Here is a 14,146-nt window from a genome sequence, read left to right on the forward strand (position 1 = left end):
AGGGAAGTTATTAATTAATTTAGTCATATATTCCATGACAGCATGTTAGCAAAATTTTTTTGACTCTCTTAAACATAATGTAGAACTTCTGAAAATCAGTCTTTTGCTCAGGATAAATTTTAGAATGTAGGTATTGTTAACAGAGTATACAAAATATGAAACTTTGCTCATTTAACTAAGAGTAAGTCAATTAATGGAATTAAAATCTATTTACTTTGGAATGATTTCATATATTTTAAAGAAAAGTCAGAGCATTTTCAGATGTTAGCAATTTTTCCCTAAAATCAACCTTTCTCTGTTTTTTTTTTTTTTTATGATGTTATCATCCATTTCTTACTTTCATGCATACCAGGAGGTTCAAATGGCATAAGTCCGTGCTCTAGTAAAATACATTCTCATTTTAGCTACAGCCATAAATTCTCAAAAGATCAGTGAAATTACGCAACCTGCCTCTCCATGCCCCCCAGTACATAGCAATTTGCATGATCGTTTACTGTGTAATCATATCACTCTACAACTTTCCCTTTCCTTGCACAGCTGTTAGAAGAAGTCACAACATTCTTGAGGCAATAGAAATAATAGACATGGCTGTCACGGATTTTTTAAAAAGGCTTTTAGGAAATAGTTGTGCATCCCTTAAGTTTGAAATGTGGAAGACCTATCCCTGCATTTAAATGTATTTCAGGTTTTCCTGAGCAATTTAAACTTTCGACCTCTCTGCTAGGTAGAGAGGAAGGATGGGTCTGTTGGTTTGACGGGGCTCAACCTCTCTGCCCCGTGTCCATCAGCAGGAAAGCCCTTGTCCACAACGGAGGCGCACTTTAGGGATCACGTAAGAGGGAGCAAGTGGAAACTCCCTCTTCGGCCGTGCTCAGCCACTAATTAGGAATCAACACGATGAATAATTGTAGGGCAGGATCCAAACTTTCTCTTCTTCCTACATAATGACTCTTTTGGAAATGTGTCAGTCATAAAGGTGAGTGGCATTCTTAGATTTACATTTTTATATCTCTTCGAGATCCATATAATTTAAATATTAAAATGAAATGTGCATATTCAGCATAAGGAAGTTTGCTGTTTACAAAATGAAGAACAATCAGTGTCTAAGTTTACAGTGTCAGTGTCAACCTGATATGTCATTTTTTAGAATGACCTCCAGCAGCTCCCCAGAAAAGGCTTTTTTTCACATGAAAATTTTTTACATGCTAAGTTTAGTTGAGTGGAATTCCTGATCATTCTTTTCCTCTGCTTCCATTCGCTCGCGGGTCGTCTGTGAGTTCAGTTGTGTTGCAGTTAAGGTGTTATGTGGGGGCTAATCTCTGTAAAATGCTAGCATTTGTTCCTCTTTTTCCCTATCATCAATCTTTCACACTCATATCAAACCCCTAATGTATCAGCAGGTTTCCCAGAGCTACTGGTTAAAATTACCTTTGCTTTTGGTAAACTCTGAACCTTCAAGCCTCAGTGTTTTCAGATGCCCCCTGTGGATTCCGTGAAGCCTCTCTCTGCACATTCCTCACTGCCAGTCACTTGCTTTATGTCCTGAAACCAGGAGCCTGTGCACAGCCCCTGATTATTCCAGCTGGACCCACCACCCTTCCTTAAATGGAGAAAGGGTGTAAATACCTCTGGTAATCGGTGTCGCAAATGCAAACGATAAGGGAAAGGGGTTGGAACTCCCAAAGCTAGAGAGCTTGTATTTATTTTACCTGGTAACAGTTCAGATGGTTTAAAACTCTAGCTATTTCTGAAAGTTTCTTGGCTTTTTTGACCCCGATAGAGATTGGCAGATTTACCTGTCTTCAGAGTAGATGCTACACTGAGATAATTTATTTCTTAAGGTTTGTTTTACTAATTGCCTGTGTGAATAGTTCATATTTTATTTAAATTTATTTTATCCTCCTGTGTACCTGTCTTCATTTCTTCACTTCCATAAATACTTCCCTTTTGTCTATTCTGACTAGGACTATCCCCCTTATTAGTAAAAATGGATTCCAGTATTAGGTAGGATTTCTTGCAAATACACGGTTGGTGATGATTTCAGCTTTAGTGCAGTGTAGTTTCCACACACAACTATTAGGTTACAACCTTATTCTTTTGGAAAACTGACTCCTGCCTTTGAGGAAAATGCTTTGATATTGGTGTGACTCTTCCTGTTCCCTGTTCAGTACTGGGAGTTATAGTCTCATTAAGATTTACCCTAAATATCTGGGGAGTTCTTGAAAATTAATAGAAAAAGGAGAATGCCCTTCTCTCCGTGAGTAGCAGCATATTTTGGGGAGGTTTTGCCTCAAGCAAGTAAAATTCCAAAATATTGTTCTCAAACCTGGACTCTGTGTTTGGCAAAAAGCCCTAGGCTAATGGTGTTGAAATAGCCATCTAAATTAGAAATTGAAAATACTCACTTTAAAAGTCACCTAAGTGTTTTTACCCTTCAAACTATGACATACATGCTTTGCCTATTTTAAATGCTTAATAAGTATTAGTTTATTACATTATCATTTATTATGTTATCCTTTTCTAAAATGGCCATAAAAAAAGGAAACAAGTATAAGCACCTCAAAAGAAACAAAAATAAAAATTATCTGGAGTATCTTGTCTTTAAGAAAAAGTCTCAGTAATGATAACCCAGACAATTTTCCAGAGGTGTCAGTGAACTTGCACATATGTTATTATATAATCCTTTGGTGTACAAAAGTCTGTTGTTCCTTTTTAAAATGGTAGTAAGTAGAGTACTGAAGGTGAGTGATTATATCACTTGTAATTTTAAAAGCAACAGCTATATTCTAAGGAATGTTTCTATTAAAAGTTAATGAGCAAGATTTATTTATACACACTACTGAATTGTTATAAATTAATGTTTGTATTTAAGTAAATGTTTATATGATTATGCTTAATTGTTTGGGATATGCAAGCCATATTTTTTTCAAAATAAAGAAATGAAGCCAATGTGAATTGCTTAAGAGTATTTTCTTGTTAGAATTCCTCATTTTTCCTTTAGTTAAGCTCCCTAGATTTTCCCTGAATCGATCAAAAGTTTAACTCACCACACCCTTTTTAATATAGGGTGGATGTCGATGTGCTGCTTAAGGGTCAGGGAGCAGAGGGAATTAAATAGTTTTAAGTATTCGCAGAAACAATTTCCTGATTCTGATGAGTGATTTTTGGTGACATATTTTAATCCAGAATAGTGCGTGTAGAATTTCTTACCACAGCTGCATCTTCATTTTTATATTCCTCTTGTTTGGTTTGGTTTGTTTTTTTGCAGTGGGCACTCCTTACTACATGTCTCCAGAGAGAATACATGAAAATGGATACAACTTCAAATCTGACATCTGGTCTCTTGGCTGTCTACTGTATGAGGTAGGTAATGTTGATAAAGTTCACATATTGATGTATTTTTAGTTACTGTTACAGATTTCCTCTGTCCTTATAGTATACACTTATTTTTTTCTGGATGGTGTTTAAGAATTAGCTTTTTAATTAGGAAGGGTTAATCCATTGACTTAGTAGCTGCTTTTATAATGGAAACTATACATTCCTGCACATTTGCCTCCTCTAAATATTTTTAAGTTTTAGGGAGAATTTTATTTTAAAAATGTTCCTAATGTTAATACAATGTTTCCCTGCATATCTTATTTATAAAAATGTACATTTGAACATCTGTAAAATAACTTGCTTATCCATGCATAGCAGGAGAGGTATGGAATGGATTTAAAACATGAAAGCGTGGTAAATGGTAAATATCTTTTCCAATATTTCTTTTGCTCTTACTTAGAATAATTTAGCTTTAAGGATAGTAGGCAAAAAGATAATTTTTCTATGTTGCCACTTTGTTTGATTTCCATGAGTAACAGTTGCATTGGTAAAGCTTAGTGAAATAGTCTCTCTCTCTCCTGTTCTACTGGTCATAATTTGTCAAAGGAAAATGGAACCATCTAGGTATATCCTCTAACACATATTTCAACCCAGTAATTTGGATGGGTAGAAAAAAAGCCTATTATGTAAAAGCACATTTTACATCCATGTTACAGAGTAATGGTATCAAAAAGCTCTCAAGACTCTACTGACTTATGTAAATCTATTTTTTAATCAAATGGTCATTTTCCTAGTAATTTCAGGCTTTAAGTCAGAGCTGCTAATAAAGGTTAGTCTACATCTGAGTAACTAATAAAATAAAATGAAGGAAAATAATACAGGGTATCATTTTCATGTTTTAATGTATACAATAGAAGTCCAAAGTGGATAGATGGAAACCATGTATTTCGTACTCTATATTTTGTATTTCCTGTCCTCCTGACTTAAATGAAATATATCATGAGATCATCTATTTTAATTGCCCAAACATTATTTGGAAGTAGAGCATTAGAAGGTTTATTTTTTAATGTGTATCATGATCTTTAATTATTATAGCTTACAGATTCAAATTCCTTTAAGGAACCTGAGATTATTTGTTTTGTTCTTCCTAGTTAAGTAACTAATTACCACTTTAAAAGAACAGATTTTTAAATGTTCTTTAGTAACATTCCTAGGACAATTTTGTAATGAAAAATTATGAATTAGTGATATGACAAAACATGTTTAGGTATGCACATGAGATGAAAAGAGACTATGCTCACTATATTATATAGTGATATATATATTGATATAATATATAGATATAGATATAATGCTGAAAAGAATTGGTTTGATTATATTAAATTACTGTAATGTTTAAAGTCACTTCGTACATTTTAAAATATTTTATATTTATTATTGTAACATTAGGTTCCTCAGGCCATAGTCTAATATTATCAAAGTGGCATTTCCTTTTTAAACACCTGAAAGTAAACAACAAATTGGTTTGCGCTAACAAGATGAAATTTAGCAATGAAAAAGAAAAAGTTCAATTAAGGTAATGCTTTTTGAGAAGTTTGCAAATTCTTTTAGGGCCACTGGATTCTTATGTCAAAACTGAAATAATTCTTCACATTCTGAATATGCCTTTGAGAGGCAGTGTCCCACTTTTATGTGTATTTAAAATGGTCACCAAAATAGAAATTATTTCTTTGGATACTCCTATAGCTGTGAGTTTTATGTGTTGTGGATGATTTTGAGTTAAAAGTATTTATCATGATAAACGTTGGTTTTCATCTCAGTGAATTTTCTCAGTTCCTCTATGCAGGTCATGTGGAAGAACTAAAATTTTTCTAAAGATTTCATTTACCTTTATATTCTGTCTCCTTCCAGTTATGTTTCAATATAATGTTAATAGAAATACCCAGGAACTTAGCCTTAAAAAATTGGCCACAACCTCTCATGGACATTTTATATTATATCCCTCTAAGAATTTACTATTCACAATGAAGGAGTAGGAAGCTTTTTTGAAAATGTATTTTAAACTCAGAAAATTAGACTTTCAAATATTCCTGAAACCTCAAAAAAAAAAAAAAACTAGCAGTACAGTTTTAATTGATATGCAACAAAGTAGACTTTACTAATTAAAATCAAGATGCTGTGCTTTTGCTACACGGACCTTTACATGGAAAAGTAGGTTTTACACATTTCCTTTATTGTTCAGCGCAGCAATTGCATCCTTACAGGGTTGTAGGTTGGTGGCTTACAGTTCAAAAAAAAAGAGAGCTGCCACCAGCCCCGAAGACAGACAGTGGGCTTTCGTCCCTCCGACACCCCCAGAATACTAATCAGGAAAGTCAGACCCTGGAGGTCAGGGAGCAAGTCAATCATTCTAGCGATCGTCTCAGTGTGGAGGATCAAATTAGCCTGAAAAATTCAGCTGCTGGGAGGAGAGGGCGAGCAGCTGTCAGGGGCAGCATCGAGATGCACTAATGAACCAGATGAATAGTGCAAAAGCTTGAAAATAAAAACAGGACAGTTGACATTTTTCATCTGTCAAAGCAGGAGATGCATGAAAATATACTATTCCTGTTTTAACTCCTTAGGGGACATTCAGTTTTTTTTTTTTTTTTTTAACACTCTGCAGTATTGAGACAAAAGTACTGTAATGAACTCCTAGCATATGATAATGAATATATGTACATTTACATAGGGTTTTTGCAAACATGGAAAGACTGTAGTTTATTTATACAGTGTATTTTTTAAGGTGCCCTTATAATACTCTGTCATCAAGTGTCCTTGCATTTTAAAACAGAACAAAACAAACACATGTTATTACTGATAGCTCCTCTTCTAGAAATTTCCTCTCAGATGGAGGGTTTTACATGTTTAGGGCCATTTATATTCTTTTTACTTTTCTCCCCTCGTGTGGAACAGCCTTTCCTGAGGTGGTTTCATACAGGTTTATGTAGGTTTCATATAAAATGCAGGCTAAGTAAAACTACATCAGGCTCCTTTGCAGGTTTGATTTCCAGTGTCCTCCCCTCCTCGTTTAAGGCTCTGAAGGAGTTAAAGCTCTGCCTGGAGCACCAGGAGACAGATGAGAGCCATTTTCAGCTTGTCCTGTCCCCACTGACGCTCACTGAGTAGCGCAGCATGGACTAGCGTGTTTCACACACACTCTGCCTGTCTGGGGAATGTACACATTGTCCTTCCAAAATCAAACTTATTAGCACATGTAGAAAAGGGTGACTGACTTTGGGGCAGCCTCGCACTCCGTGTTGTATTCTCGCTGCTGCGGTTCAAAGATTTAGAAGGTTTTGAACAGGATGCGAACATTTTAAATTGAATTTTTTAGTTTGTAACCCTGCTTACCACAGTACTTGCTTGCACTTTAAATGTCAAGTTAGAACCTTGTCTTAAAATAAATTTAAATTCAATAATGTCTTTTTTAAAGTTGATCATTTTTGAGTCTTTTTTTTTTTTCCCTGCATAGAAATCTCATTCAGATGCCTCAAAGCAGCGGCTGTGACTCAGAGAGCTTTTGAACATATTTAGTGTTTTTGAGACATTATCAAAAGAAAAGAAGTTCTAGTTCATTGTAAACCACTTGAGAGTCAGTTATAACATTCAGATTGAGAAGACTTTTTTTTCCCTCTCAAAATAACCCTTTCCTACAGAAACTGTCATGTATAAAATGCTATACATTCTACTCTCTAAACTGTTGCTTAGATTATAATTCATTTTAATTTCTGTTTCATTTTAGTGATATTTTAACTATTGAATGGTTGATACGTACCACCGATGTCTGTTTAGTCATGAGATACATTACTTGTTTTTATGACGGTGTATTTACAAACAGTTTTAAGTTACTGTATGCTCTTTTTCTTAGTATTAGTTTATGTCATATATGTATGTAGATGCATATGTAAGTATGTGCTCACCATTTCTCCCTTTTACGGTATTTTAAATATTGACCCAAAAAGCCCCCAAATTAAAGTAAGATTTTTAGAACTTACTAAATACTTCTCAGAATATTCCTAAAAATCAAAATGCCAAGATAACTTTACTTAAAGTCTTTGTAATTATTTTCTACCTGAGTCTAATATACTTGATAAAATCACCTTTAAAAGTTAGCATGTAACTATATCAGTTTCATTGGGAGCATTTTACAGATGGCTGCGTTGCAGAGTCCTTTCTATGGTGACAAAATGAATTTGTACTCGCTGTGTAAGAAGATAGAACAGTGTGACTACCCACCCCTTCCTTCAGATCACTATTCAGAAGAAGTAAGTCATTTTTCAGTCCATGTGTTTGTCTGTTGTTCATTTTGCTAATGTTAGCATTTTATGAAGAGTTTTTTGTTGTTGTTGTTTTGGTTTTTTTTGTTTTTGTTTTTGTTATTTCCTGTCCAGCAACACAAATGACGAATATGGTAGCAGAAATAGCACTTTCCATTCTGTTTTCCTTCTCTTGGAGACTTACTGTTTAAAGAGTTGGCTCTGCAGCTCCTGCGTGGGGTGCAGCACAGCACAGCGTGCGGTGGGAAACTGGTCACTTCCTAGGTGTGAGGAGGAGAGCTGGTCTGCAGCCTTCCGAACGTGGCGAAGGGCAGAGTGCATGCTCAGACCCCAGCTCAGGTTGACCAGCGTGTCTGGTGCCCTTCTTCATAAGACCACTCCTCATTCTCACAGCCTCAGAGCAACCATTGTAACTTTCTGCTTATTATATTATACCTTCCCTCTCATCTGTGTTTTCCCAAATGTGAAACATCCATCTCTTAACGGTGTGTCTGTCCGCCTTGTTCTTTCAGCTTTGCCCTGCCCCCCTTGACCGTGCCCGTCCTGTCACCACCTCCCTGCTGCAGTCAGATTCCTGTAGGAAATGTGCTGAGGTTATCATTAGCAGACACGTGAACAGGTGTACTGGATGGGACTGAAAATTTTAGAAGACTCTGCCATATGAGACTCTGAGTCTGAATCCCTACTTGCTTTGGTAACCCTTTGAAATGAGTTGTTTTGGCTCAAGCCAACATACAGTTTTTCACTGAACAAAACATCTCCCATTTTAGCCTAGTACCTAGTGATTTTGCCAGTATTTAAGGAGGAGATGGGCAGAGCAGCAGTATCTTGGGTTAACTAAATGTGTTCACATAACTCTTTCTGGAAAGCTTACAGGGGAATCTACCCAGAGAAAACACTGTCTTGAGTTAGGACATCTCACCCTCTCATGAGCAACAGATTTTTTGCCCAAGGGAGGTGGCAAGGAGCAAAGGAAAAATATAAAACAATTATAACATTCACTTATTAGGTAGTCTTGTCATTCTTTCTATCTTGCAATGAATAGCAATCAGTTTGAGTTTTATATAAGAAAAATTGAGTCCGTGTAACTTGAATAATAAATATCTCTAAAGAATTTTTACCATACGTCAAGCACTTGAGGCCCTCGAATGCTCTAAGTACCTTTTTTCCCCCATGGTTTTGATACTAATAATCAATGATGCCTGGGTTTTTGTTGTTGTTGTTTGTTTCATAGCCTTTGTATCCAGGTAATTAAAATAAACTTATATAAGGCAGTGACGATAATTTAGAAGTATTATCTCTATTTGATGTTAATGCTGTTATGTTAGCCATTTTTAATTACTATTTTGGGTATAGAATATAAATACGGCATTTCACAAAACCAACTTCAGAACTCCAGGCCTGGAAATACAGTAGGGTGTGAACAATAATGCAAAATGATGGCAAGAATGTCAGGGGCCGCTCTTTGTTGTGTCATTCATGCTGTCTTCTTTTTTCCATGAAGCGCATGAATATTTCACATATCTGCATCCTCATCCGCTATTCTTCTTGACTAATTTTCAGACTGTCTGAATTTGCATTTCACATGGTAGCTGATTAGGAGATGCCGAGTGCAGCAGTGAAGCCTCAGCAGGCGGTTACCATGGTGACCTTCAGCAGGATTTTAATGATGATACCACTAGTGGTCCGTTGAAGTCGGCCTGCCTGCAGGGCTACTTTACTGCCGCTAAGTGTGAAGCTGGATATGCAGCTTCTCAGCCAAGGGGCAAATATCAAAGTCTGGCCCAGATAGAAGAAGGTCTTAGAGTTGGGAGAGGAAAATAAGATTCCACTTTTTACTCCACTCTGTAGAGTTACCAGTTTCGAAAAGAGATACAAAGCAAAACACGTTCTATGGCGTACTCTCCAGAAAAGACAGGACATGCAGCGCCTCATGTGGGTAAAAATCTGTCCTTGTGCTGTGGGCAACTAGGAAGCTATAAAACTAGGTAAACATGGAAGCTAATTCTTACGACAGAAATGAGGTATGAAACATACAGACTAATTACGTTACTTTAGTCTGTTCGGTTATGTAGAGAAGTTCTCAGAACAAGAGCTTTGAAATGCAGATGTGCTAATAAATATTTTCTCTCCTTAAGCAGGAACTCTGTTTATAAGATAATTATTCAGAATTTATGGCAGCAAAAAACCTGGACAGATTTGATGCTGCCATACATTAAGGATATCTTAAATATTCCCTTATATAGTAAGCTTTTACCATCTTTCCCATGTTCAAATGGCCATTTAATTTTTTAGCATGCCAGAAGATAGGAAACAATGAAAAGTGGAGTATAAAGTTTTTAAACAGTGAACTTTCACTAAGTGTCCATTTTACAGCTGAAATGGTAGCAGCCTCTGTAACTGTTTGAAGAAAGAAAAAAATTAAGCAAATTAATATACCACTAAATATCTATTTGAAAGCTTATCAGATTGAGTTAGCTACTGTTACATTTTTAAGGCTGTTTCCCAAAGAGGTTTTGAAGGGAACATTTCATGCAAATATTGGCTGTGCCCCCAACCAGCCTTGATCAGTAGGAATAAGGAACTCTGTAAGATTTATTTCTAGGTGTAGTCATTCCAATTAGAAGAACTCAGAGTTTAAAAGCTGGGAGTTTTGTTTTTTTTTTTAATTTCTTTTATCCTAAAAAAAAAATAGATACACTTAAGCATTACACACCAAAAATAAGAAATAGTGTCCTTTGGAAAAATAAGCCTATATGTCAGGTCTTTTTTGAATTATGCTGTTATTATTATTATCTAAAAGTGGTTAAGATTCTAGATTGAAATATGTCAGCTATACGTGAATGATATTCGGATATGTATGTTTTGTAGCTTAGTAAAATAGTTTTGTTTATGACTATCTTTTGGTGTTCAGTATTCTTTTTTTTTCCAGTAATGATCTCATCCATATATCAGTGGGAAACTACTATACTTAACCCTAAAAATCTTGAATTGAAAAGATAGGTTTTTTTTTTCTCTTAGATATCTCTTAAGTTTAATTGAAGTTGGTATCATTAGTGATTGTGAAATTAACATCTGTGAAGCCAACATTTATTGAATATTTACTGGGTACAAGGAATTATGACTCAAAAGGCCCCTTGTCATCTGACCCAAGCTTATCTCTCCAGACTTCCGGATCACAGGAGACCCTCTTCTTTCCCCCACTCTACCAGTGTAGGTTCTACTGAAAGTTCCATGAATTTCCATGATTTTGTGGATGCTGTTTACTCTTTCTGAAACATCCCTTCCCCTGTTCTTTACCAGGCAAACTTCTCTCTTCGAAGAAAAATTTGGGCATCATTTTCTGCATGAAGTTATCTTGCTTCCTTTTCTTCTCTCCCCATATCCGCACTCCCACCCCCGCTTGGGCAGTAGGCTGCCTGACACTTGTTTCTTTGCGCGTGAGCACACACACACACGCACGCGCACACACACCCCCTCACCCCTGTCTAGCTCCTGCTGAGGAACAGTAACTGCTTTGTAATGTGTGTCTCTCTAGGGCCTGGCAGATTAAAAAGTTTCAGTGATTGAGGGAACGAGGAAGGGAAAGAGTGAAATTAAAGCAATAAATGAAAAAATATATAAGTGCACCAATTGTTTGACAAATGAATGAATGAGGGAGACTTCTCCAAAGATCTCTCCATTCAATAATGGTAGAAAATGACTCAAAAGACAGGCCAGAAGCTATGATAATTTTATTTTAATGATATTACCCATTATATGACTTTCCGTTCTTATCAGCAAGCAGTGTCATTTCTGGAATGCCCACTGTCCATTAACTGGAAAATAAGAGAAACGGATTTTTTTTTTTTCCTTCAGTTTCAGTATTTAATTTCTTTGAGAGTCACAGGAGTGGTCATCCAAAGTATGGATTTTCAGGACGCCAGGGTGGCTCAGTCAGTTAAGCATCTGCATTTGGCACAGGTCATGATCCCGGAGTTCTGGGATCAAACCCTGCATCGGGCTCCTTCCTCAGTCAGGAGCCTGCTTCTCCTTCTGCCTGTCATTCCCCTGCTTGTGTGCTCTCTCTCTGCCAAATAAATAAATAAAATCTTGAAAAAAAAAGTATTCATTTTTACTGTTCACTAAATTATCTCATGACTCTTAAATTGAAGAAAAAAAACAATATATAGTTATATTGATTACTATTTAGAAAGTACAGAATGCAACTGAGTTCTTTTCAGCCAACATCTTTCTTGAAAATCTGAGCATTAACGTCATGCAGAATATAGATTCTGTCTCTTTCAATGTTTTTTTATTTATTGTAAAAAAAATTCCTAACTTAAATAGTGAAGGCATGAGAAAGATTGAACAGAACTGTACCTTGGTGATGCTTTTAGCAGATGTGTCTTCATTTTAGGTTTGAACAGAGAAGCTTGGATGGAAGCTCTAAAAGTTGAGTCAAGGGTTTGTAGACGGAAGTGAAAAATGGGAATAAGTAGGGGAGAATAGGGTGATCTTGGTTTGAGAAAATAGAAATTAAACGGAGGATTTGAAAAAACAATGGTTTGTGTGATAAAGAAATTCAGCACCTACCGGGCACTGGTGAGGGGGTTAAAAGCTCTTCAGTGAAGTCAGCGGTATCATGGCGGCGCCTGTAGGTCTGACTGGATGGCCGTGGCAGATACTTAGCTGTTTAGGGGTCGTTTTAAGTTCATCGTAACTAAGAAAAACTTGTGTAGGACACAGTATCTGTGGTTGTCTTCTAATTATATTTTTGAGAACTCGCTAATTCAGTAGGCCATCTTCATTTTATTCCTGGGGAAACCAAAATGTAATTTGGGAAATAGAATTATTGAGCCAGTAATCAATTTTCAGATCATTTAATCCTTCTCTTGTTGTGCATTAAGTGTGTTCGTTTTGCCACTTTTTATCTCCAGCTCACAGGTAGAAAGGTATCTGTTTTTATTAAAAATCAGTGAATGGGACTGCTTCTCAAGTACACAATTATCTTCTTAAATATCAGCCTGAAAGGTCACATCTAGTCAAAGCAGTAATGGGAATGAATGAACTCTCATAAGCTTTTACCTCATAAATAACGAACTTATTTTTGCCTTAGCCTCCCACTCCCCCTTTTTTAAAGAGAAATGGAAGTCAGGAACGGAGGGTTTTGTTCTATCTTTCTACCTTCCCAGAACTAGTTTAGTGGTGAAGCCCTCTGCTTTACTTACATGCATTAATTGAGAATATCTAGCACTAGAGGCACAGGGGTTGCTCAGTCATTAAGTTCAGGTCCTAATCTCGGGGTCCTGGGATGGACCCCCACATTGGGTTCCCTCTGCTGCAGCCCCTCCCCCTGCGTAATGCTCTTTATCACTGGCCCTCTCTCTCTCTTTCAAAAATAAAATCTTTTAAAAACAAATAAATTCAGAATATATTTAAAGAAACTTACTAAGAAATTGGAGTCGGTAACAAAAACCTGACCTTTGTTTTAGGCATAAAAGAACTACTTTATGTATATAAGGGAAGAACTGAAAGTGTCACGTACGGATTATTTTTGCATATTTTGAAGTTAAACTAAGTTTATTAAGCTTTTTTATTCATTTGAGCAGTCTGAATAGTTCCATTTTATAGGTACTAGATTCACAAATTTTAATAGAACTTTATAAATTTCCTGGAGTTGTTAGTCGAAATTAACCAATGTTAATTTAATTTGGTGCTGGAAGATTCTTCTATTACACTATCCCAAGAATATTTAAATGAGAGGTGTTACATTAAATGGCACAATTAATGTTTGGAGCTAAATCTGTTTTCACGATATTTCTGTATCCTTATAATCATGTAATCCAATGCTAAGTGAGATGAGACTGTTTATAATAATAAATATGTAACTGTGCCATTATTTATTAAGATTAACATTGGAGGTTTATCTCAAATACTGGTAATAATATTTGATTTTCCTTCTTAAAAATGGGTTTATTAAGTTAGATAGTCTCATCACTTAAAATATCAATTGACTGCCTTATTTAGAGTTGCCATATAAGATTAGATCTTTAAGCTTCGAAGGTTCCATTTTTGTTTAAAAAAACATATTTAAGCAGGCCCTTTGTTCACTAGTGCTTCTGAAGTGGCACAGGGGACTTGCTCCTTGAAGACACGAATCCAAAACGGTGCCCTATATTTCACATATCCTGTGGGATCCTATAAAACCATGTAACTTTCTGTAAGACTTTCGCAGTTTTCAAAAGACACACGGAATGATCTTCAGTTGTGAAATATAGACATTACATTACCTTATATCTGTGTAAGATTGCTTTCTTTTCCCTTTTCCCTCTACCCCCAAGTCAATCACTAGTGATGCTTTGGTGTACAAGTTGGATACGCCTAATCATTTTGTATAAATATCTAAAGCTCCGAAATATAGTGTACTTTATGTATTAGACCCACTTTGGGGTGCTAAAATGTGTCCTTGGGTAGATGGAAATTGGGTATATCTGGGAGGCTGATATAATATAATTGGTCTCAGAGGG

General features: G+C 36.0%; 1 protein-coding gene across 1 annotated transcript in view; it reads left to right on the forward strand.

The window, feature by feature from the left end:
- NEK7 (NIMA related kinase 7) overlaps window positions 1–14,146 on the forward strand; it is a 153,422-nt gene that overhangs the window by 124,648 nt on the left and 14,628 nt on the right. The window contains exons 8-9 of the mRNA XM_044267546.1: window positions 3,269–3,363; window positions 7,512–7,625. Of these exons, the coding sequence (XP_044123481.1) occupies window positions 3,269–3,363; window positions 7,512–7,625 (209 nt within the window). The remainder of the gene's footprint in view (window positions 1–3,268; window positions 3,364–7,511; window positions 7,626–14,146) is intronic.

Source organism: Neovison vison, chromosome 10, assembly GCF_020171115.1.
Source record: "Neovison vison isolate M4711 chromosome 10, ASM_NN_V1, whole genome shotgun sequence".
Classification (NCBI taxonomy): domain Eukaryota; kingdom Metazoa; phylum Chordata; class Mammalia; order Carnivora; family Mustelidae; genus Neogale; species Neogale vison.